General features: G+C 35.3%; 2 protein-coding genes across 3 annotated transcripts; both read left to right on the forward strand.

The window, feature by feature from the left end:
- The first annotated feature begins 30 nt into the window (after positions 1–30).
- Positions 31–3,086, forward strand: LOC122333740 (cyclin-dependent kinase 2-associated protein 1). 2 transcript variants are annotated; one of them, XM_043231502.1, is made up of 4 exons: positions 31–765; positions 1,351–1,442; positions 2,187–2,313; positions 2,417–3,086. In XM_043231502.1, the coding sequence occupies exons 1-4, from the start codon at positions 711–713 to the stop codon at positions 2,482–2,484; spliced, it is 342 nt and encodes a 113-aa protein (XP_043087437.1). In that variant the 5' UTR covers positions 31–710; the 3' UTR covers positions 2,485–3,086. The 2 variants fall into 2 exon arrangements, with proteins under 2 accessions (XP_043087437.1, XP_043087438.1); XM_043231503.1 differs by having other exon boundaries at positions 31–708.
- Positions 3,087–4,012: 926 nt separating this feature from the next.
- Positions 4,013–23,710, forward strand: LOC122333699 (M-phase phosphoprotein 9). The gene is given in 30 exon segments (XM_043231398.1): positions 4,013–4,125; positions 5,813–6,081; positions 7,158–7,305; positions 8,132–8,221; positions 9,386–9,810; positions 10,727–10,874; positions 11,267–11,339; positions 11,541–11,626; positions 12,628–12,738; positions 12,811–12,910; positions 12,913–13,216; positions 14,277–14,426; positions 15,368–15,455; positions 16,752–16,967; positions 17,069–17,116; positions 17,196–17,260; positions 17,919–17,980; positions 17,983–18,022; positions 18,221–18,334; positions 18,445–18,504; positions 18,506–18,603; positions 19,554–19,588; positions 19,591–19,726; positions 19,824–19,904; positions 19,907–19,943; positions 20,033–20,130; positions 21,007–21,197; positions 22,457–22,525; positions 23,576–23,618; positions 23,621–23,710. Coding segments are annotated over 29 exon segments (3,411 nt in total). The 5' UTR covers positions 4,013–4,125; positions 5,813–5,842; the 3' UTR covers positions 23,677–23,710.
- Positions 23,711–25,033: the final 1,323 nt, after the last annotated feature.

Genomic DNA, 25,033 nt, shown 5'->3' on the forward strand with positions numbered 1-25,033 from the left:
AGGTAAACCTAAAATCTTTTATATGTAGTATCTGGTGCATTTCAAAGAAAGCGTAAAAAGTCAGACATGCGCATGTAAAATAATGTTTATTTAGTTTTACAAAATGTAAAACAAAAAAAAAAGTTTGGATTAAAGCTTTACAATTCAGTTCATACCGCTTAGGTTTAGTTCTAAAATTGCAAATGTTACACCTTAAGTGAAACGTTAAAAAAGCGTTTTGTGTAAAAAAAGGAAAAAGTTTGGATTAAAGCTTTAAAATTGTTCATACCGCTTAGGTTTAGTTTTAAAATCGCAAATGTTACATCTTAAGTGAAACGTAAAAAAAGTGTTTCATTGCAAAAAAAAAAAAAAAAAAGTTTTTTTTCCATTAAAACTGAAAAAATCCTAAAAGTAAAATCTACTACAAAAAAGGTCTAAATCTTCGTGATCACGCGCAGCATTGTTTTTTTTTTTTTTTTTATTAATGATTTTGTAACTTCTCCGGTTGTCACCGTGACGATGGACAACGCCGCTTTATTTTTTTTTCATTAATTATGTGTTAATTGTCTGAGTTCTTTGTGATGATGATGGACAGCAGTGTGGGTGTCATGAGGAGTGACGCGGCCATATTTGCCGGTGCTGCTCCGCTGTAAACAAAAAGTGTCTGCGAGACGGACGCTCCGCTGATTTTAGGGACAATTTTATTTCTCTCATTTATTATCTCTTCAGGTATGTCTTACAAACCCAATCTCCATCAACACCTTCCGGGAACTTCTGGGAACCAAGGTATGCCGAAAAAGCGTGGAAAACTCTCGGTCTTGAGTGCATTTGGTCGAATGTAAGAATTGGCGTGAGAAAGAATACCTGGGGAAAAGCCGTGTGTAGTTTTTGTCCAGTCTGATCGCTACAGGGTCAGATCCTTCACATCCGCCATTATTACTAGTGAAAAAAACGCATTCCTCGCCTTCGCTAGGGCTAAATATCGGCGTGAGGTGCATGTTTGGGGTCTTCCCGAAGGGTCCGCGTCGCGCCGTGGCCGGATGGGTTTGCGTGGAGGCCGCTAGATTGTGATAAAAATGAATCCTTTTAGCGGCTAAGATCAAGCCCGTGCCGTTTCCTCCATGATTGTCTCTTGGGCTGTTGATTGATCGGATTCAGACGTGCCGTTTTTATTGCTTTTTGGGGACACCTAGCGGCGGAGGGCGGTATTGCGTCGCGCCGAGGCCGGGGCAAGTTGTCACGCGGGTAACGGCGAGGCTTTGAGACAAAAGATCAGTTGGGCAAATGCACGTATGTGTCGAAATAATGCGTTTGCGCGAATCGTAAGTTGTTGTTTCATGCAGTTAAGGACGTGTGGTGTTGCTTCGACAGGAAACATTCCCTCTCCATCTTCAATGGCCACGATACAGTCCTACAAGCCCATTCTGAACGACTTTGGGCCGCCTTCGTTGGGATTCCCACAGGTACGTTTTATGTTGTTATAGTTCACTAACAAAGCTGCTTAAAACAACGGCAGCAGCAAAAAAAAAAAAAAAATGTTTTGCTTCTCGCCGATGCAACGTTTCTCAATTATTTAGCTTAACTCGATGCGTAAAAACTAAACTGAATCTGACACGAAAAACTGTGTAGACGTAGCAAAAGGGAGATTTAACAAAAAAAATGAAAAGAAAAAAAAACTAAATTACAAAAAAACTAAGCATTTAAACAAAAAAAGTAAAAAAAAAAATTGAATTCAAATTATAAATTAAAAAAAAAAAAAAAAAACGTTCAGCTTTAATTTAAACACTAATATAACTAAAAAAAACTGTAGACATTAGGACGACTAATGAAAAAATTAAACATTAAAAGCAAAAATAATAAAACTTTAATTTAATTGATGTATTAATATTTAAGTATAAAACGACAAACTTGATGTACTGAAATAACAAAAACTACATTTTAAAATAAAAATTACACAGACTTGTAAAACACAAGCTAATAAAAAGGACAAAAACATGGAATATAATTTAAATGTGACGTGCTAATAACTAAACAAATAAAATAACTAAAACTGAAAAACTGTAGGCATTAAACTAGTAAATGACCAAACACGACACAAATGCAAAAACGGTCAAATTAAAAACGTAAAATACAAATAAATTCTTGTATTTTTATTTTTTATTTCAACTCATTCTGTCCGTCTTAACAACACACTTTTTCCTGTTTAGGGTCCAAATGGAAACCAAGTACCTCAGAGTAAATATGCTGAACTCCTCGCCATTATTGAAGAGCTTGGGAAAGAAATAAGGCCGACGTATGCGGGGAGTAAAAGCGCCATGGAGCGACTTAAAAGAGGTTTGTGGACAAAATGTTTAAACCTGCTTCTAAACGTAAATGCACTATCCGGAAATAACAGAAAAAAACCCCTCTCTCTTGTGGTTTTCTGTGCGTGTCGCAGGTATCATTCATGCCAGAGGGCTTGTTCGGGAGTGTCTGGCAGAGACAGAGAGAAATGCCAGATCCTAGCGCCTCCTTCAGCGTTCTCTCCATACGGCTGAAAGAACTGTGTCACGCGGGAGTCATGCATGCCTTTCCTTTGAGGGGATAAAACAATCAAAAAACGGAGCATTTATGTTACGAGTTGCGCTTTTCATCTGCGGTTTGGAGGGAATAAGGCACCATTCAGAGAATATATCTTCTGATTTATAAATGCAAGAGATCCGGAACTGTTGCCATTTGATTTTATTTTTAATTTTTTTTTTTATATACTTCATTTTCTTTTGACCACATAGTATGTTTAAGAACAAATAAGCAAAAATGCATGCAACCGGATGAAAGGTCCCACAGTAGAATCTGCATGGCTTTTACAGGTTAGAGTAGGTTTGTGCTTTTAGAAATAGGTCTCAGGATAAGGTCAAGTATTTTTTCTTTGGACGCACTAATGGATAGGTGAGGTTTCTTTTAATCGGGGAGATACTGAAAAGTATTATAGTGATGCCATTACTTTCGTCTTTATTTGTATTTATTACCTTGTGTAATACAATGTATTTTCATGTAAAGACAAAAAAAGGTCACTCTTTGGAATTTTGTATATCTGTCAATAAATATGACATTCATTGTGTATGAAACACTTTTGTTTATTGTGTTGCTGTATAGCTATGCTCACGTAAGTTGATCGCAGTTAGAATAAATGAATATGAAGAATGAAATGCACATATGCGTACAGCAAAAGATGCATGCATATAATGTGTGTGTGTATATGTATATGTGTGTGTGTGTGTGTATATATATATATATATATATATATATATATATATATATATATATATATATATTATTAAAATCAACGGGTAAACAAACACAATAATAAATATTACTTTTGCAATAATGTTTCACAATAAAATAAAAAAAAACTAATTTAAACGAAACAATATATACACTTATACATATACACACATATACATGTGTGTGTGTTATTAAATTATATTTATACAAAAAATGAATAAATATAAGATGAACCATATTAAATACAAAGGAAATTTTGCATTGTGAAAATTGTTTAATTTTTTTACTCAGTTTAATAGTATGGTAATGCATGGTGTAATTTCTGATTGATTATAAAATTTTGATTATGCTCAAGTTTTTCATTAAGTTAAAACAAAAAGGGTTTTCATGACCGCAATAACGCAGTTTTTTCTTTTATTAGTAGCTTACAAAAGAGAACAATACAAATATATATTTATATTTAGTTTATTATTTTTTTATATTGTGTTTATGAAATTGGGGGGAAATAAAATAATAATAATTGTTATTAATGTTTTCATTTTTAGTATTTAATGCTATTTCTTCAGGGCATACGAGCCGATAGCGATTTACACAAAAGGGAACCAATCAGAACCTCTGTTGTGCCCTTAAAATGCGCAGAATCCAGCGAAGGAGCCAATCGCAGAGCGCGAAGTGACGTCCACAATTCACGCTGGCCAATCAAGTCGCGCCTTTCGAACTCAATCCGCCAATGGCGTTTCGCGGCGCAGTGTGTCGTCGTTGGTTAGAACGTTAGAAGGTTGAGCGAGAAGCAGTCAGTGACAGATGAGGAGAAGGAGAGAGTGCGCGCGGCGCGTGAGGAAATGTCAAAATGGGAGAACAAGCGATGATAAAAAGTAACAAGTAAGTGACACGGTACTCGGGGGGCTTATTGTCACGGCGAACGGGTCGGCGCTTGTGTTTGGAGCGAAGGGATGCGGCTGCAGAGGTGATGCGTGCTCTGTGTATGTGTGTGTGTGTGTGAGTGTGTGTGCGCGCGCGAACAGGAAGCGCCATAGCGAGTCTGTGTTTTGCTGCATGTCCACATCTACAAGCCTGCTTGGCATTTATTAAAACACCACGCCGTAAAACACGCCACCGGCTGGGTTTGTGTGTTGCCGGGCTGGCTTTGTGTCGTTTACTGATGTGATGATCAAATGCGTGTGCTTATGGCTTTTATCGGCTCTTATAACTTGCTGTCGATCTCCATCCAAGTTCGTGGCAATGAATGGCATTTGTTGTGTGGATATATCCGTTGCTGTCCGACTGCATGCAAACAATGAATTTACCAGATGTGCCCGTGATGTCCTGACAGTCTGACAGCTGTGTCTTTGTTTATGCCTTAGCCGGTCATTTTATAAAAGGATAAATGCTTTAATTTTCCTTTCTTAGTTTGCATTTTGATAATTAGCCTTTATAACGTCGTTGTAACGTAGCGCTTATAACTGTTTTTTTTGTAGTTTTCATCTCTTGCTTGCATTTTTAGTGGGATTGTATTAATGTCAGGTCAATAGTACACAAAATGCATGTGAAAAGGAGTGCTTAATTGTACTGAATGCACACTTGTAGTGCACTTAAAATCTTAAAAGTATATTTCTCAACTGCACTTGCAGATAATATACTATTAATGCAATAAAAGGCCACTTAAGTGCATTTAAAGAGATGTACTTGTGAATGTTTTTGAACACACACGCACTTTGTAGTAAAGTCATAAGTCATTAGTTTTTTACCTTTTAAATCGTGCTTTTTAAAAAAAAAAAAAAAAAAAAAAAAAAAAAAAAAAAAAAATATATATATATATATATATATATATATATATATATATATAAATGTGTTGAATATAATGTAAACTAGTGGATTATAATTTTTTACTGTATTCTGTCGTGCATTTAATGAACTGAATTCATACTGTTTTCTGTTAATTTAATGATACGTTATCACAAATTTGTTTAAATGGATTTTAATATGGGACAAGATTCAAAATGATAATGAAAATTAATTTCATATTACCATAAATGCTTGTCAGTTCACTTAGCAGTACACTTTATAGTGTAGCTATATTTCAAAGACAGTATTAACAATTATGAAATTACATGTACAGATGTACTTAAGTATGTCTAAAAGCTTTCTAAAGTAAACTAATTGCATTTAGACATAAATTTAAACTAATACATTTTCATCTAACAAAGTTCACCTAAAGAAAGCACATTATTTCTGTATTAAGTTCTCCTTCTTAAGAATATGCAGAAGTGTTCTTTTTCCAAAAAGCATGGTTTTTGCAACATCATGAAATATTTTTGAATGCGTAAGAATGAATCGTTACAATTTCTAGTATTTTTAAACATCACGCATATGTTCTTTCGCAATTTATTAATTTAGTATGAGCTCATGCGTAAGAAAATATTTCTGAATTTGTTTCTGAACAGGTGGCTTACTGGTTAAAGATGAGGGCTGGAAATTGAAACGATGTAGGTTTGAGCCCTGGTTGCTTTACGTGTTTGCTTTTGTTTGACACTGTTTCGTCCTCTCTTTTCTTCATTATTTTAAACAGCACACAGTCTCTGTCCACGGCTGTTTAAGCATGTCCACAGATGACAGCATCTCTGAGGACGTGTCCAGCTCGGTGGCCTTGAGCCACGACCAGATCAGTGCCAATGGCGGGAAGGAGAGCGAGGCCTCCATCGTCTCCTCTGAGGACACCGTATCGGGTCTCCCCGAAGAGGAGCGCTCTGCGTCCCGCCCCGAGGGCTTCCTTCAGACCACAGAAGGAGAAAACAGACCCTCCACCACACCAGCATGCAACATTTCCAACAAAATAAGGTGCCTTTAGCGCGTCGTTTCTGTCTTCGCAAAGAGACCGTAAATAAGCTGCTTTAAATCCACAACAATTCTGAGGCTCGAAGCAGACGCTGGGCATTTGGCTTGATGTCGAACGGATAGATCACCCAAAAATGAAAATCCTGAAAAAAAAAAAATTAAAAGTTCTTCTTTTTTTTCCGCCATAGTATAGAAGTTAACCGTTGAGTTAAACTCATCCTTAAAAATAACCTCTTTTAACTATAAAGATTCCTACTTGAACAACTTAAGGCTGAGTAAATGATAAAAACCAAAAAAACAAAACTATTTTAAGTAGCTCCATGTTTGTTGTTAATGTTTATTGCATGATTTGTAATATATAAATATATATATTTATATATAGTCATAAATATAAATTTATATGACTATTTTATACACACACACACACACACACACACACACACACACACACACACATATATATATATATATATATATATATATATATATATATATATATATATATATATATATATATATTACTTTTGCAATAATGTTTCACAGTAAAATAAAAAAGCTAATTTAACATTTAAACAAAACAATATATTAATAGGTGTATATTGCAGTTCAACTGTACAAAGGTTTTCTAAATTTGTTCATTAGTTTTGTAAGCTATCTTCGGTTTATATTTCAGTTAAACCATATCTCTTCGTCCTACTTGATAACGTGTTGTTGCATTCAGAATTGTCTGCTTTTTCATTTTTGTGTACATACTCAGAGTTGTGACGAACTTCCCACAATGCAGCTGAGATCACAAATTAGATCATTTAGAAGTTTCCTGAGGCCTGAAATGGGCATATGAAACTTACATGTATTTAATATGTGCTTATTTTAGGTATTATTAGTGACGCATTGAAACAAAATTTTCATACAAGCCAACGTTTTCTATTTTTTATTTTGCTGAAAACTGAACCAAAAATAAAGTTTGTGATGTTTCGTCTTTGCAAAGATGTTGTCAATAAGCTGCTTTAAATCCACAACAAGCCCTCAGGGTTGATGTGACTTATAATCAGTCTTTGTTCTCGTGTCACATGCTTTAGGAATCTGTGTCTTCGCACCGAGGAGGAATTCAGCTCAGGGAGAAGTTTGCCCTTCATCAACCCCAGCTCCATCGAGACTCTCCGAGCCCTGGTCCAGGAGATCCAGAGCAGCGGCGAGACCGACCCTGAGATCTGGAAGAACTGTGAGGTGCGCAGATGCCCGAGACCACACTGTCAGTTCCCTCATGCCGTCACGGCCCAGGTTTCTGGGCCATCGTCTGGGGTCTCCCGTAGGAGTCGAGACCGCAGCAGCCACGCTCTGAGCTTTGGAGAACATCCCACAATGCAGCTGATCCCTGACATCACAAATGAGATCATTTAGAGTTGGCATGAAAAAAAAAAAAATATATATATATATATATATATATATATATATATATATATATATATATATATATATATATATATATATATATATATATATATATATATATATATATATATATATATATATATATTTGTAATTTTATATGTATATTTAATATATTTATTTGTAATTTTATATGTATATTTAATATATTTATTTGTAATTTTATATGTATATTTAATATATTCAGATTAACTTTTAAAATATATAATTGTTTTAAATCCAATTTGTTGTTGAAATATAAATATTAAATTAGTTGCTGTGATAAAATGTTATTGTCATGATAGATTTATTAAAACATGCAATTGCTTAAATAAAAATAAAAACACTATGAATATGTGCATATATTTATCAAAATGCTTCACAACTCCAATTTCTAGCACTGTGGATAATCCGTTACACTTGGATGTACTATAAAGAATTTCATATGTTCATCCGACTTTAAAAATGTTGAGATAATCAAGACAATCACGTCTGTAAAGTTTACTAGCTGTGAAACTACTAGCCTATGTAACCAAAACGCACCAATTTGTCTGTCTTAGCATTAACGTCAAACAGTGCGTCCAGAGAATCTGTTTTTTTGACAGTGTTCCTCTCCTTCCAACAGGGTCGGTGGCTTCATCTCTTTCAGTTGGTGGAAAAGCAATATCAAGAGCAAATCCTTGCTCAGCAGGAGCAGTACCAGTGCCAAATACAGGTATGTTTCTCAAAGGACCCTGTCTGGACTGTTATCAAGTTACTGTTTGTGTTGCAGAGAGTTCAAGTGTTGTGCTTTGTATCTGATGCATTGTGTTTAATCTGGATCTGCCAATCTCTAGTGTCTCTTAATTTTTTTAAAAAATTATTATATAGCTGTGATTAGGCATAATGTGAGCTTTATTTGAATGTAAAATATTTTTGAAAGATAATTGTGAAATTGATATTTACATAAATATAAATGTAATATACAAAATACAATAAATATTTATTTTGTAACCATACTATTTCACATAATTTCCTAAGAAAAAAATAATATAATATAATAATGATACATTTATACGACAGTACTATTTTAAAATTACAGTATTATTCATGTCTGCATTCAGAATATTTTTTTAATACTGAACTTTAAGCAGGTTAGTTAAAACTGAGCAAACTGACTGTATAAAAATCAATGTCATTATTTATATCACAAGTAATAGAAGTAAGAAAAACAGTAAACAAGTTTCACCCAAACTGAATTTGTCTTTTAATTAATATAATTAAACGCATTTTATTTTGTCGTAAGTAAAGGGGATTTATGACAGTGTTTTATAAATAGTAAAATGCTCATGAAGTGACTCTCAGAGCAGTTCTGGAGATGTATTTATGTCCTCACTGAGATGGCAGATGCTGAAATCACAGCGAGCGTCACGCACACTTATGCAGTAAACAAAAGCACAGAGAAACGCAGAATATGGCTTACAGGATTCAAATTTGGATCAACTTCTGCGGCTCAATGTTTACAGATACTAGTCCCTATCGTGATTTGATTTGTGTATTTGACCTACTTTTGATTATTTCTTCCACATTTTGATCAATTCCATGACATTCCGCGTTGAACCGCGTATTCCGTTTTTAAAATGGGATATTCCAAGATTTCGTCCACGTTTTCAGCATCGCGGATGTCATAGGTGGCACTTTGTACCACGGGTACTTAAAGACACAACTATAGATCAATTCAGTAATAACTGTGCTTTCAATACACTGACCTCATGCTTGCAATTTTCGTACTTCTGTACAGCGTGTTTCCGGCCTTAATCTGGGAGTATTGATCAATATCCGAATTCAATTAATAAATTTGTTTAATTCCGTCTTGATGGCCTCGTGTGTTTCCTTCCAGCTCATACAGGATGAAATTAAGGCATTAGTGCAGTTACAGAACCGCCAAATCAGCACACAGACTCACTCTCTGGAGCCCAGTAAGAACCCCAAGCCTCTCGAGGACCCGGTGGAGAGCACCTTCACGTCACCCCCGCAGCTCACCGTTCCCCCTCAGGAGACCTCAGAGGAGGGGATGGTTACTGTGCTGAGCAGTGGGTACGGGACTCTTTCCACCTGGGAGCATGGGTTAGAAACGGGGCGTCCCAGTTCCACGGAGGGGAGGGACGAGGCGCTGTGGTCTCCGAACCAGCAGGACGGGACTCTTACACCATCACCCATACCTGACACGAGCCCTCTGGGCCAGAACCCGCTGAGCAGAGCCGGTGACAAGCTCCAGACGACTGAGACAGTGCACTTTATGGCTGATAAACAGAGAGTAATAAGGTAGAGTTACACGTGGCTAGGTGTGAATGTAGTCATCAAAACTGAAATGACGGACGAAAGTAAATGAATGTGCCCAAAAATGAAATGCATGTTTATCTAAAACTAATTTCGAGGATTTGCTTGATTTTTAAGTCAAAATGTGACCCTGAATCACAAAACCTTAAGTAGCGCAGGTATATTTGTAGCGAAAGCCAACAATACATTTTGCGTGAATTCTAGATTTTTCTTTTTCTGGCAAAAGTCATTACAGTGAACATCATGTTCCATTAAGATATTTTGTACATTTCTTGCCATAAATATATCAAAACTTAATTTTTGATGAGTAGTATGCTTTGATAAAAACTTGAACAGTTTTCTCAATACTTAGATTTTTTTGCACCTCTTGGATGATGTATAAATCTCAATTTTAAATCTATATCAATCGATTAATACTAAATTAAAGTTTTTGTTTGCATAACATGTGTGTTAAATACATTAACACATTAAATTATATATAAATATGCATACTATATATAGTATTTACATGTCTATTTATATAATTTGTGTTATAAATAAATAAATATATCCATATAGTTAATGTAGCAGAATTTTTTTCTGAAATGTATACATGCAAGTGTGTGTTTGTATATGTATGTGCACATAATACATGTATACAGCACACACATTATGTAAACAAAAACTTTTATTTTGGATGTGATTAATCACAATTAATCATTTGGCAGCACTATATATATATATATATATATATATATATATATATATATATATATATATATATATATATATATATAAATATATATAAATATAAATGGCAATAAAACATGTAGTGAAAATCTAAAAAGTAGTAGTATACGTACTGAAGTCGCATTAGTTATAATGAATCGTTTAATTACATAAGATGTTATATGCTGTGTAGTCAACCCCTGACCTCCTGGGCCCAAAGGCAAAAACACAGGCAGAGAAAGAGCAGAACGACACCAAACCGGACGTCACATGTAGAGGAGCAGGACAGGAGCACAGCAGGAGCAGGATCTCCTAAGCAGCACACAGATCACGTACCTGATGTAAGCACATACTAACATTGAATGATTATTTTTTTTAATTGCTTTTAATCATGAGCAGCAGGGATCTTTATATATGATAACAAAGAATATTTTTAACCAATTCAAACAGTAAACTCTTTCAAACATCTTTTCTACTGTAAAATATCTTTTACTATATATGCATCATGCTAGATTCTATATTTCAATGCAGAAAGCGACAGGTTTAAAATTGGTCAATGTTTCCGTCGTGCATCTTGGATAAACCATTCGAATTGTGCATCATTTGCTGTTTCGGAGATCAGATAAAGCGTCACCGCTCAGCTTATTACAGTGAATGTTCCTAGAAGCCTCTGTGTGCGTTTAAAATTGCTTTCTGAGTACAATAATCTTTTGTTTTCTGCCTTTTTTCTCAGCGTGGATGCAGCGCAGCCTCCACAAATCTATTGCCTCTAAAGAGAAGTGACAGTCTGGTGTCTGAAGCCTCAGGTAACACATTTCACTAAGAATCAAGCTCTGCTGTCTGTCCAGCAGCACACAGGAGAGCTGCGATGCTGATTGTACGATTCATTTCAGGGAGGAGTTGTAATGCGCTAATGTTCTGTTTGAAGGGGGTTTGTATAATTGGCTTTAGATTGAAGTTATTGTGAAATTGCTATGCACATATTCATATCGCCTTTGATTTTCCAGGCCTGTCATACTGGAAACTGGATGAGAGTGAGTTATATCGCCCTCTACCTGACAACTTTGAAAGTGCTTCCTTTGTCCTAATGCAGGTAAAATGTTATTCACTTAGTCTTTAGGAGAAACTAAGTAGCAATGCTAATATCTTAACTGCATCAAAACAGTAGCTATGCATCAAAACAATAGTAGTAGAGTAATGGGACAGAATAGTATAAATCACACAAATAAATGTTATAATATTTATTTTTTAATTCATTACCTGTCACTTTGCAACCTATAATTGTTTCACAACTACAAGTTTTGGTTAGTTTCACTGGTTATAGTACACTAAGTTACAGTATAGTGTGAAGGAGTGAGAATATGGAGCTCATACTCAAGATGATTATGCTGACATTTACATGGCCAAAAGATTAATAAAAACAATTCTCCATAGATATGTCTGAATAAGCAGAGATTCACTTGCCTAGTTTTGCTCTGTAGTTTCAAAACGTATAATGAACAAATGTAATGGTTCTCAAACACCTGATGGATCATATTTCATATGCATATACACAGTTTTTTTTCTGAAAATGTAAAAAGTAAAGTTGTTACAGCAGTAAGTGTTCACTTTTAAATAACACATGCAATATAAAAGTTATTGCATACTGAAAATGCACGTTGAAAAATAAATTCAACCTCACGCCGTTTCAGTCGCATTTACACACCGTCTCCGAAACGTTCATCCATCATTAAAAATAAATTCAGCATTATTGCATTCAGAGTATGCGTTTTGATGAAAAGGATGACTATTATGTAAAAATCACATGCAGAACTTTCAGACCCAGAGTGCAATGGCCTTTATTCTTAGGGTTGCTCTATAAAATTCAGTACAGATTTCACAGCAAAGACATGTGAACCACAACCTGACTTTTTTACAGTCATACTAAAAAGCATTTTACTTGCTTAAAAGTATAAGCTGTCAGTCAGATGACAGGAGTCATGTTGTAGAATGTGTGCGACAGGCTTTTTAGAGAAGTTATGATTTTTAAGGCCTTACGTTTGTATAGCACGTATTATGCAGCAGGCTTAAAACGAGTTGTCCTGTGTCACACAGACTCCAGATGAGAACCGCCTGTCTCTGAGGGAGATCTACCAGAGCAAGAGAGCCGATCCCAAAGGCCACGAATGGGACTCCTTAATCAACTCATCCACCTCGTCTCCTCAGGTCAGAGCAGAGCCAATTAACACAAGACTTAATTAGTGAGCGGAACGTCTCACTTCTCGCTCCCTCACCCAGGTGTTGACTCTGGACTCCACGGTGCATGTGAAGCACTCGGATCGCACGTCAGGCTTCACGTCGCCGTCCCACTTCAGCAGCCCGTCTGTGCAGGTCGGGCCTGTCCCGGCAGCAGCGGAGCGCCCGTCAGTCCCGACTCCATGGCCCTGCGCAGCCACAGCGACACCGACTGCATGTCCAACGCCAGCAGTCTGTCTGCACAGCAGGCGCCCGACCGGACGTCTCCCTCCCCGGCGGCGGCGACGAGAGCAAACCAGGCCAACAGTGAAGATGAGGGCAGCCACACTGCCACGGTCACCGTACAGCCCAGAGGACCGTCTGCTCAGGAGATGTACAAGCCCAGCAGAAGCGGCTCAGAGAAACTGGAGCGCACAACCTCGCTGGAGGACCCGGTTGTTCTCTCGCTGTAAGAGTCGTGAAAATCCCACTAAAGTTAACATCACACGCCATCGTGAAGTCAAATATTTTTTTTGAAAAGCTTAGTCACAAAAAATCCATAACGATCAAATAAACATTAACGAATGCAAAACCTGATGAAAAGAGAGATTTATAATACTGCACAATATTTGACGTTAATGCATAGTTTGTAATACATAAAAAAATAATGCATAACTATCAAAATCTGTTGATCAGTATTATTTTCCCTTCCCATATGCTCTTTATGGGAAGGTTATTTTTAGATGTTTTTAGAAGTGAAAGGTCAGTTAATGTATCAACTAACTTGATGAACGCTACAATTACTACAGTATTTATTAATCTTTGTTAATTTTGGTTCCTAAAAATACAATCATTCATTCATGTTAGCTGATTAATATGAACACGCATAACTTGTGATTTTAATAATGTAGTAGTAATGATTTATTAAATGCTGTAGAAGCATTGTTCATTCTTAGTTTATGTTAACTAATGAAGTTTATTGTAAAGACGGGAGGAAAAGTGGACTATTTATGTAAAAAAAAAAAAAGCTAAATTGCATTTACGAGGCATTTAGTAATTGCCTTTTAACCTTCTCACTATCCTTAGACAAACATTGTCTAACACTAACTTCTTTTAAAAAATATGCATTTGAATGGTAATGCAAGAAATTATTATATGCATTAAACTGATGACATTAGAAACTACAGTAAAAATATTTATAAAGTTTTCTGTTCCAAAAAAACCCGCTGTTCTTTTGTACTTTCTGTTCAATCAGAAATGTTACTTGAGCAGGAAATCAGCATATTAGAAAGAATGACTTCTGAAGGAGCATGTGAGACTGAAGGCTGGAGTAGTGATGATAAAAATTCAGCTTTGATCACAGGAACAAATTCCATTCAGTATTTCGCAATATTGCTGTTTTCAACTGATCAAATAATTGCAGCCTTTTGAGCTGTAGTGTAACTGATCGATCATATTTTAGTACTTTACCGAACCTATCCAGTGTTATCTGCTGCCATGCTAACTCCTGCTTTGTCTGATCTTTCTAGATTGAGGCAAAACCTGAGAGAGAAACATGCCCGTCACATAGCTGATCTCAGAGCATACTACGAGGCTGAGATCAGTGCCCTAAAGGAGAAACTAGATCTGGTGAATTTGCCCCTTGACATGGAGAAAAGCAACAAAATCTTGCTCGAGAGGTGAGAAACAACATGAATCCATACTGTTCAAGCAGCGTTTTAGATTACAGGATGACATTTAATAAGAAAAAACAATATTGTTACAATAAATCCATCCATAATGTACAGAAGTTTGTTTCTTAATGAAAACAGGTTTGGAGAAATTTAGCATCATATCGCTTGCTCGCCAATAAATCTCCAGCAGTGAATGGGTGCCGTCAAAACCCATACAGTATCACACACCACTCCAGTATATCACTTAATATCTTTTCAATTAAAAAGCATAAAAAAGCTGTTTTACGTTAACACATATTTAGTTGCTTAATAACAGGCATATTACTAGAAAATTAGCTGATATTACATGTCAGTTTTATGTTAGTCACAATTATTAGTGATAATTGAATGCCTTATTCTTCATGAACGTATTCTACATCCCTTATCCTACCTAACACCTAAACTAATTTTACTGCTAACTATTAATAAGCGGCAAATTAAGAATTTATTGAGAGAAAAGCCCTACCTAAGCGTCACCGACGGTCTGTTCTGGCCAAACACAAGTACATAATCCATAATAATGCTTCCTCCTGTGAAAAAGTCCATCTCATTTTGTCCTTCTCACGTCCAGATCCACCCACGTATTTGTTTTGGTTTGTTTCGCTTGTAAACGGTGCGTGATCTGTGTATATTTCTCAGCCGACTCGCACTTCGTAATGTTAATCGATAGACTAGAGTCGTGCCGAATACTTGCTGTTTTCTAACATTCAGTCATGTTTATTTTCTGGTTAATGGACGGTGGATCTAATGTGATATATTGACGTATATTTGGTTCTGTCTTCAGCCTGTTGTTTGTCTCTGCGCTCGGCGACATCTGGTGTCTGGTGTTTAACGCACGATAAACACTCTTGTCATCGGCGGAGTCCGATGAACTCTGACTGATTGTGTCTTTGATCATCGTTTGGCAGATGTCAGCACCTGGAACGAGCGTTAACGGAGGCGAGCGCGCGCATCCGAGAGCTGGAGATCAAAAACCACCTCTTGGAGAGACAGCTGGTATGAGTCACCGCCTTCATCTGAGACAGGAAATACATGAGTGGCTTGTGTGCGAGAGACTCGTACGTTGACGTGGCAATTGTGCTTGAAGTCGGCATAACTGTATAAATTATATACAAGTATATAATTTTGTAAACATTTTAATAATCAAAGATATCTGGAATGTTCTCTGTGTAAAGATTACGTACAACCTTGCATGTACAAACTGTACAGCAATGACCTAGCAACCACCTTAGAAACACCCTAACAACCACTTAAAACATCCTAGCAACCTCTAGCTAAACAGAAATTCAGTAATTAGTGCAAGGAATATCAGGATAGGTTCTTATGGAAGTTCAAATGTCTTTTTATTGCACAATTATGACCTTTTTTATCTCATAATTTAAAGTTTTTAATGTCATAATTATAACTTGTAAACTATGTTTTGGCCGTCATAATTTAACTTTGTATCTCATAATTCGTAGTTGCAATTTTTGATGTCAATTTCAACTTTGTGGTTGAGATGTATTTGTTATAATTCAGACTTTGTCATAATTATGACATTGTGTCACATAATTTTAAGTTTTAAAAATATCATTAGTGTGACTTTTTATCTAAAATTTTTGTTTACCATCAAAATTAGAACCTTTTTTTTTTTGATAAAGTATCTCATTATTGTGATGTTTTATAACATAATTATGGCTTCTCAATTTTGACTTTTTGTAATAATTACATATTTGTTAATAATTATGACTGCATCATCTTTTTTTTTTTTACTTAATTTCAATTTTGACCATCATAATTATTTTACAGAAATTATGACTTTGTAAAAAGTAAAAATTTTGAGATAAAAACTTGAATGAGAGAAGTACATTTTTTAAAATGTAATAATTATGGCTTTTATCTCATAATTATAATTTAGTGAGTGACTGGGCTTCTATAGATTAGCTAATCATAACATTTCATTTGCATATATTTAGTCTTAAAGGTACAGTAGCAGAAACAACAGAAAAGAAAATTAAATGTGCATTGGAAAGAAAACATTTTTTTTTCTTAATATGTTCTGCTTTAAAATTGTATTTTTATTGTTAGTATTATATTTTAGTTATTTAATACTGACTAGTTATTCTTTATTTGTCATATTGGAGTCATTTGTACACTAATAATTATTATTTTTTTAGAAGGTATTTATTTTAAGGATTGGCACCTGACCTGCAACCTCGGAAATGTCTTTAAAATAACTTTAATGATTGGATTTATTGTTGAAATGTGGTTAATGCACCATGCTAACCTCAAGTTTATCTGTATGTTGGCCAGGCTGAATGGCCCGAGCGATACGACGCGGCCAGCGCCACAGTCCAGGCCCTGCAGCAGCGGTTAGAAGAGACCAAACACAGCAGCCGGGAGAAAGATGCCACTGTGACCAAACTGAAGAACCGCCTGCATCAACTGGAGGAGGCCGTGCAGAACGCCTGCAAGGAGGTGGATGAGAAAGAGGCCCGCATGAAGAAAGAACACAAGATGCTACAGGATGTGAGCGGAGCAGAATCCTTTAAACTTCACTTATTCTGTTATATTTAACCATAAAGGTCAATGTGATGATGCACCGTATCTTTTTTTTTTTTTTTTTGCAGCTCCTCCACGAGTATGATTCACTGAGAAGGGAACACGAGGGAGCGAAGGTGAGAGCCGTTTTTATCTGACATGATACAAATAGTACATAGAAGTGCACAAACTATTCAGCTGTTTCTTTCCTAACAGGACAAGTTGGTCTCCACTGAAAATAAGCTCTTTGACGCCAATGAACAAATATCAGAACTGAAAAGGTAATCAGGTTTCTTCAATGCAAATCTGCAATAAGTACATTATAACATCTAAGTTAGATGGTATTATTTCATGTAATTGTAAAATCTAATATTTAGCTAATATATATGTGTGTGTGTGTAGGTGGAAAAAGTCATATGATAACACTTTACAATAATCTCATTTGATAATATCATATCCAACAATAAACATTTTGAAATGAAACTATGTAAAAATAATCACGCTAATTTATAGTGCACTGATAAATAATTAATAAACAGATACAACATTAGATTTTTCATAATGTATTAGTGCATGTTGTAACTTAATATAATAAGTGCTGTATATCCCTATTAATATTGTTAACTAATGTTAACAAATAAACCTTTATTGTAAAGTTTTACCGGTCATATTATACAGTAAAATTCAGGAAGTCTATAGAAACAGTCATATTTGTTTTAAAGTGTAGTACTGTGCATGATAACATCAATCATAATTACTGATACAATTAAAATGCATGCACTACAATTATAATTACAATTAAAATAATTTTGGTTTGTTGATATCGTTCATTATGTTTACATGTAATATATGTAACATTGGTAGTAATGTTGATGCTATAGTTATATATATAATATATTGCATGATTTCCTGTTGTGTCTTTTCTCTGTGGTTTTGTAGAGTCATCGCTAAGCTAGAGACTCAAGTCCGACAACTACAGCATGAAAATCTGGCACAAAAACGCGTCAGTCTCTCCACAGCCACTCACAGCCATCTGGAGCAGGGTATAAAACACACCACATACTCATCACGGCTCTAAAACGCAACAATAAATCTGAACTGTATACACTCATTGATTCATGGCCAGCTGTTAGTGTACGGCTTAACCGTTTCTTTCTTTGATTTGAATTAAAAAACAACAACAACCTTCAAATGAAATCCCTGAAATACTTTTACTCAAAACACAAATTGAATCTTTGCAGTTTGTTCCACCACCCCGATCTTCTGCTTTCACCGAGTAAAAGGCAGCGAGATGTTGATGTGGGCATGAGGAACGGCGCTGGTCACAGAGCTGAACAGACATCTGGAGCTAGAGGGTACTGCTTTATTCATAGTTCGGCACAATATTCCTTTCTTTATCATTCCGTGCTGCGGTGCATTCGCTTTGAGAAGGTAATTTCTGACTTGAAGTATCCCGTGTCACCAGGCGGCTGTCTCCACCAGAGAGAGAACCGACTCAGGGTTACTCTGAAGAGGCGAGGAAGAGGATGTTCCCTGACGCCTATGATGAAGGCCCTGATACAGATGGAGGACACCAAAACCACTGAGGGCCGCGCGTTATCCAAGAACGGCTGCGGTTCCTCCAGTATGTCACAAAACGAATGGGTGCCGTCAGAATGAGAGTCCAGAACAGTTAAAAACATCACAATAATCCACAAGAAATCCACTGCAGTCCATCAGTTAACGTCTTGTGAATGAAAGTGTTTTCTCCGGTGAAAAAGGGGTAATAAGGTGTCATTTGTTAACATTAATGTTTTAACTAACACGAACAAACAATGAACTATACATTTATTGCCGTGTTTATTCATCCTTGTTAATAAAAATACAACTCATTATGATTTCGTATTAGATTACAGTGCATTAACTAAGATTAACAAGCACAACATTTTAATAATGCATTAATAAATTTGCATTAACTAATTGCTCTACAAGTATTGTTCATGTTAACTATTGTTAACCAATGAACCTTACTGTAAAGCGTTGCCTAAAAAAAAGTCATCTTCTTTGAATCAGGAGAGAAATATACACAACTGTTTACAAGCAGAAACCGTTTTAAACAAATATGTGGGTGGATTGTAATGCGAGAGGACAAAAGGGAATAGTTTTTTATTATTATTACGGATTATGGAGTCATTTTGCTGTTTCATTTCATTAAGAATAGTTCACCCAAAAATGAAAATTCTGTCATCTGTCATTTACTCACATCATTACCGACTGAAAAAGTTTGTAACCAAACTGTTTTGGGTCACCATTGACTTCCATAGGATTTTTTCATACTATAGAAGTCAATGGTGGCCCAAAACGGCGTTGTTCCAGTTACAAACTTTCTTCAAAATGTCTTCCTTTGTGTTCGGCAGAACAAAGAAACTACTCCGGGGTGAGTAAACGATGATGGAATTTCCATTTTTGGGTGAACTATTGTTTTAATTAATGGACAGGAAGAGTGTGGATTACTGTGTGGGTGTTAGAAATTTTAGATAAATATTAGAAACTTCTGAACCATAGATATATTTTTAAATATTCCTTACACTTTAGGGTTGGCTAGGAGAAGGCCTACGGTGGCTTTTTTGTGGAGAGTTCTGTGAGAGACGCGGTGGAGGAGCGGAGCGGAGCTGTGCTGAGGGCCCAGAGGAGTCTCTCTCCAGAGGGTCACCGGTCATCGTCTCTGCCCCCCAGAGCACAGAGAGCCGTTTCTCTCGCAACACCCAGTGAGTGACCAAAAACTGTAGCATTTGAGTGTTGTGCATTTTCAAAAGCGCTAAAGAAGAGTCAGTCTTTACTGACTGGATGTGTTGTTTGTGTTAGCAAAGAGAGACACGTTACTCATGCCTCTCTCAGCCAAGTCCAGTCCCAAGCGCTGCCCGACTGAGAACTTCTCCACGCGTTGGGTCACCCTCTTCCATCCCAAGAGCATCTGCAGAGCAGGTAACATTTCTGTCCTGCTATCTGACTCACTTGCTATTCGCACTGATCGGATGTCAGTAAGTAATGTGTTACATTTGCCTTTTCTTTAGGTTTGATGTTTTTGATCGAAATGGAATCAACTCCTCCTTACCATCCCATCCAAGTCCAAGGAAGAGGTTACAGTTTAAGGCTTCTGACAGACTGGAAGGTATTATAGTTTTTTCACATATATATATATATATATATATATATATATATATATATATATATATATATATATATATATATATATATATATATATATATATATATAAAGGTAACTAATTTAAAGGTAACTAATTTAATTTATTGTAGCAATAAAAAAACAATTTTTTTTCATTGCTATAATAAATTAAATTAGTTACCTTTTTATATTTAGATACTATATAATACTTTTTATTTTTATTTAGCATTGAAAATATTACATTTCTTTTTATTATATTTTTTAAGTGTTATTGTATATAACAGAATTAAAAAGAGTTTCATTTAAAGAAATATTATGTCTGTTTTTTGTTTTTTTGTCTGTTTTATGTTTATTGACTATAACATTTACACTACCATTTAAAAGTTTGGGTTTAAAAGTTAATTATTTAAAATAATTAATTTTTATTTTAAATGTTACTTTTAAAAACATTTATAATGTTACTGATAAATGCTGGTCTTTTATCATGATTTTATTAAGCATGCGTTCCAACAAATATCAAGGACTGTTTTCAACACTGATGATAATAAGAAGACTAAAGACTGGAGTAAATTCAGCTTTACTAAATAGGAATAAATTACATTTTAAAGCATATATAGTCAAATAGAAAAAATGTATTTCAAATTGTAATAATATTTCACTGTTACTATTTTTACAGGTTTTTTTTGATCAGTTAAATAGTAAACATGAAATTTCTTTCAAAAACATTTTAAAGCCTTTCTGACTCTGTAGTTTATATAGGTTGATGCAGCTAAAAACAAACTACACGTTTGCTACCCTTTAACCCTGTTAGCACTGGTATTTCCTCAGGAAACCTTTGTGTTTTGTGAACTTCCTCCTCAGTGAACCCTCAGTCCAGCGTGGGCTCGTCTGAGCCTGCAGAGAGCAGCGAGTCTGAGGAGCCTGCGGTCGGACCCAGCTGGGAGGAACAGGAAGCTGCCGGTGAAGAGACGGCCCTCTCCTGTCAGCCTCGCATTCAGTCTCTGGCTGACGCAGAGCGCCTCTTTGATGAGCTCACACAGGAAAAGCAGCAGGTGATTGTGGGATATTTCCTGTTATGACATGGCTCTGTAAAACACCTGATTCTGATTGGTCGATTGAAGATCAAATGCTGTAAAAATATATGGTGCATTGTTCATTTAATAGATTAATTCAATTTTACCCATGAGACCTTCTTCTAAAATATCAGCCGTGTAATGATGCTAAACCAGTTAATAATTTACTGCAGTAAATTATTAGTATGTTAATAATGTAGTAAAAACTGTATGAAGTATTTACTTAATTTGATATTTTTTAGTTTACTTAATTTTTACTTATGCACAGTTGAGAAATCTGGAAAAATTAATTGTTAAAATGGGAAAGCCTTGCAAGTAAATGAACAAAAACGATGAAATATGATAATAATTTTTAAACAAAGACACACAGTCTACGAGAATTTATTGTGAAAATAGGTGGCTTTTAAGATTGTATTTTTATTATATTTTTTTAATTTATTCTTGAGATTAGAGAAAAAATATATATATAATACACACACACACACACACACACACACACACACTAGTGCAATCAAACCGATTAATCACAATTCATTTTATAATTGTTTACATAATTTACACAATACACACACTTATGTATATGCATGTATATATATTCATATTTTTATCATTTATACCAAATATACAAGCGTGTATTTATTGTACACACACACACACACACATATACATATACATAAATATATATACACACACACACACATATATATATATATATATATATATATATATATATATATATATATATATATATATATATATATATATATATATATATATATATATATATATATATATATATATATATATACATACACACACTTATTTTGACTGATGTGTGTGTATAATTTTTTTTAGCATTTTTTTTTTTTTTTTTAAATACTCTAATTATTTCTAGCTCATCAATAAACATGCTACAGTCATGATGAAACTCTGAAAGCTCATAGATGGCATGTCACAACATCCCGTGAGTGTTTGGACAGCGTGTGACTCGCTCACGGACTGACTGACGATCAATGGCAGAGCGCATGTTTCTGCTGTGACCTCAGCACTACACATTACATAACCTGTCTTTATAGCGCTGCTGGTTAATCACGTCTATTTTTAGCCAAGGCTTCCCTTTTCCTATTCATGCCGAGGAGTGCTAATTCAAAACCCTGTTGTTTAATCTCAGCTGTTTCCATCCAGCAATTTGCTAAAAGCTATGACGCTTGCTCCCAATATTTATTTATTTTCCACAGATCGAGGCAGCACTGAGCCGGATTCCAGGAGCCGGGGCCCGGGTCACGTTGCAGACCAGGTTAGACGAGGTGGGAACACAATCACTTTCCATTCACATGCAAATAGATCAGGGCTGTGCAAAGAATTATTATTTTTAAATGTGGTCTATTCGTTATTGATTCTCAAAAGCTGCAAATCTATTTTTTTTTTTTCATATTTATTTTTTGCAAACGTTTACCACAAGATCTGATATAATGTGAATCCTAGTATTAGTGTTATTTAGCTTGAATGATGTTACAATGGAAAGCCTGTCATTCATTCATTGCTGAGCGAGCGGAGATATCGCTTTTGTCAACTGTATTGTGAGATGTGCAATGCTGAGGTGAAGTGCTGCAGTAAAGCATTTGACATCATGCATAGAGCGCTTTTGATTTCAGCAATGTTTGACATCACCAGCATTATCTCCACAGCTGCCGAGAGTCCCTTCAATAGCATTGTACAGTTTAATTTGGGAAAAAGCGACGAATAATATCACACATACAGCAGCTGAAAGCTCTTGACAGCAACCCATCAAAATAAGTTTAACTTGTAGAAACTTTGATAGAAATACATTACTGTTGTGCGGTGGACTGTCAGATTCAATGTGATAACCGTACTACTGCTACAAATAATAAAACTTTATTTTTAAAGCAATAATCACACCTCTTTTTGGTAATGTTAACATTTAAACCTCTGTTTGTCAATAATAGGAAGTGTTTTTAAGGATAAATTACATTTAATGTTTTATGTATACCAGAAAGAAAGACAACGTGTATAAAATGTAACATTTTGGTTTCATTTATTAAATGCTCTGTTAAAAAAAAAAAAAAAAATATATATATATATATATATATATATATATATATATATATATATATATATATATATATATATATATATATATATATATATATATATATATATAAATTTATTAGACGTGTTATGAGCAGTTATATTTCATTATGCTGCATATTTGACATTTTCTTAAAGTTATTGAATTTTTTTAATTTATTTTTGTTTTTATTTAAAAGATGATTATGTGCAAACAAAAGACATCAGTGGAAAACGTCTGTGTAACATCACAAACTTCTTGGTTTTAGGTGTCTCTGGAGAACCGCCTGGAAAAGGTGAACCACGACCTCGGTTCATCCGCATGACTCTGAAACGATTCAACATCCTGCGATCTTCTACCAACATATAGCCAGCGGCTGCTGCGGACTGTCATGAATTATGATCTTTACCTGGACCATATGAATTATTATTATTATTATTATTATTATTATCACAACGGAACAGTCGCTCCACTGTACAGACTCTGATATGTACATGTTCAGTAAATATTTCTACTTTTATTACTGTAGGATCTATTTTATACGTTTTATTACACCGTGGACATACTATAAAGTATATTTTAATAAATGCCTAGATTTGTAAAAACCATTTACTTTTGTAATGTCACAGAAATGTGGAGAAATTGTACGCTCGACTCGATGATTTTTTTTTTTATTTGATTAGTTTGCTGCTGATCTAAGCGAATGGCAAAAACCAGTCCTGTTGGGCAGCTCACTTGCATACGTTTCCATTCCGCCATGTGTCTTACGACTCTTTAATTTAAATGACACTTGAAAAGATTTATAATATCAGGCTTTCTGTGGCATGTTGACATGATGTCGTTGCCTGTGCCAAACGCGAGCAGAGAATGATAGCACATATCCGATAATAAGACGAGTAGAGTTGAATTGCCTTGTCGAAATCATCTTGTGCAAAGAACACGAACCCAAACCAGCACCGACTGTTTACACGTGATTTATCAAAGCTAGACCTTTGACATTTTCCGGCCCGGCACAGGATGCGCTGCTTACTTCAATGCATGAAATTTGAAAAAATGCTCTTCTCTGCTTTTCCACTGTTAGCTGTTGACTGTTTTTGTTTTGTTTTGTTTTTCTTTCCCCTGTAGCTCACGGAATCTATTTAACTGTTGCACAAAATGTTCCACGATTAAAACCGCGATACTGAATCATGTGTCGGAGTCGTTATGATTCGACGACATCTGGAATCGCCGTTCGTCAAATGGCCCTGAAATGTGTTTGTGTCCATCAGAACGGTTTGAGCGTTGAAGGCATGAGTTTCCCTTTTTGGTTAATCGTTTCTGTGTGTGTATGTAAACAAAACGTGTTTTGTGAACACGTGAAGGCGTAAATGATTTTGAGCTTGGGTGCAAGGCATGGTGGCAACTTGGAAAATGGACTTTGAATTAATGAGTGACTGCATTTACATGTAGTTTTCACAAAGCGTCCTATGGGTTTGTTCATATTTGTTTTGTTGTTGTTAATATCATTAATGGGTTTGAAGACCTGTTCTCACCAGGAACAATATATTGGCGTCCATTAGTGACCATTATGTGATGTTCTGTTTATGTTGCCTGCCGCTTTAAATTTTCGAGCTCTTAAAAGCAGGATAGATTCTGATTGGCTGCCGGTGTTTTTAGCGTTCCTCTGGTGATTTTAAAACTATATTTACCGTAATAACACAGTATGTCGTTATTTTAGATGCCAGTT

Source organism: Puntigrus tetrazona, unplaced genomic scaffold (genome assembly GCF_018831695.1).
Source record: "Puntigrus tetrazona isolate hp1 unplaced genomic scaffold, ASM1883169v1 S000000373, whole genome shotgun sequence".
In the NCBI taxonomy this organism is placed as follows: domain Eukaryota; kingdom Metazoa; phylum Chordata; class Actinopteri; order Cypriniformes; family Cyprinidae; genus Puntigrus; species Puntigrus tetrazona.

Bases quoted from the DNA above. Each gene is read 5' to 3' on its own strand.
- LOC122333740 (XM_043231502.1), top strand. From the start codon at position 711: ATGTCTTACAAACCCAATCTCCATCAACACCTTCCGGGAACTTCTGGG. The intron at 766-1,350 runs GTATGCCGAAAA...TTGCTTCGACAG, and splicing joins GGGAACTTCTGGGAACCAAG to GAAACATTCCCTCTCCATCT. The intron at 2,314-2,416 runs GTTTGTGGACAA...TGCGTGTCGCAG, and splicing joins CATGGAGCGACTTAAAAGAG to GTATCATTCATGCCAGAGGG.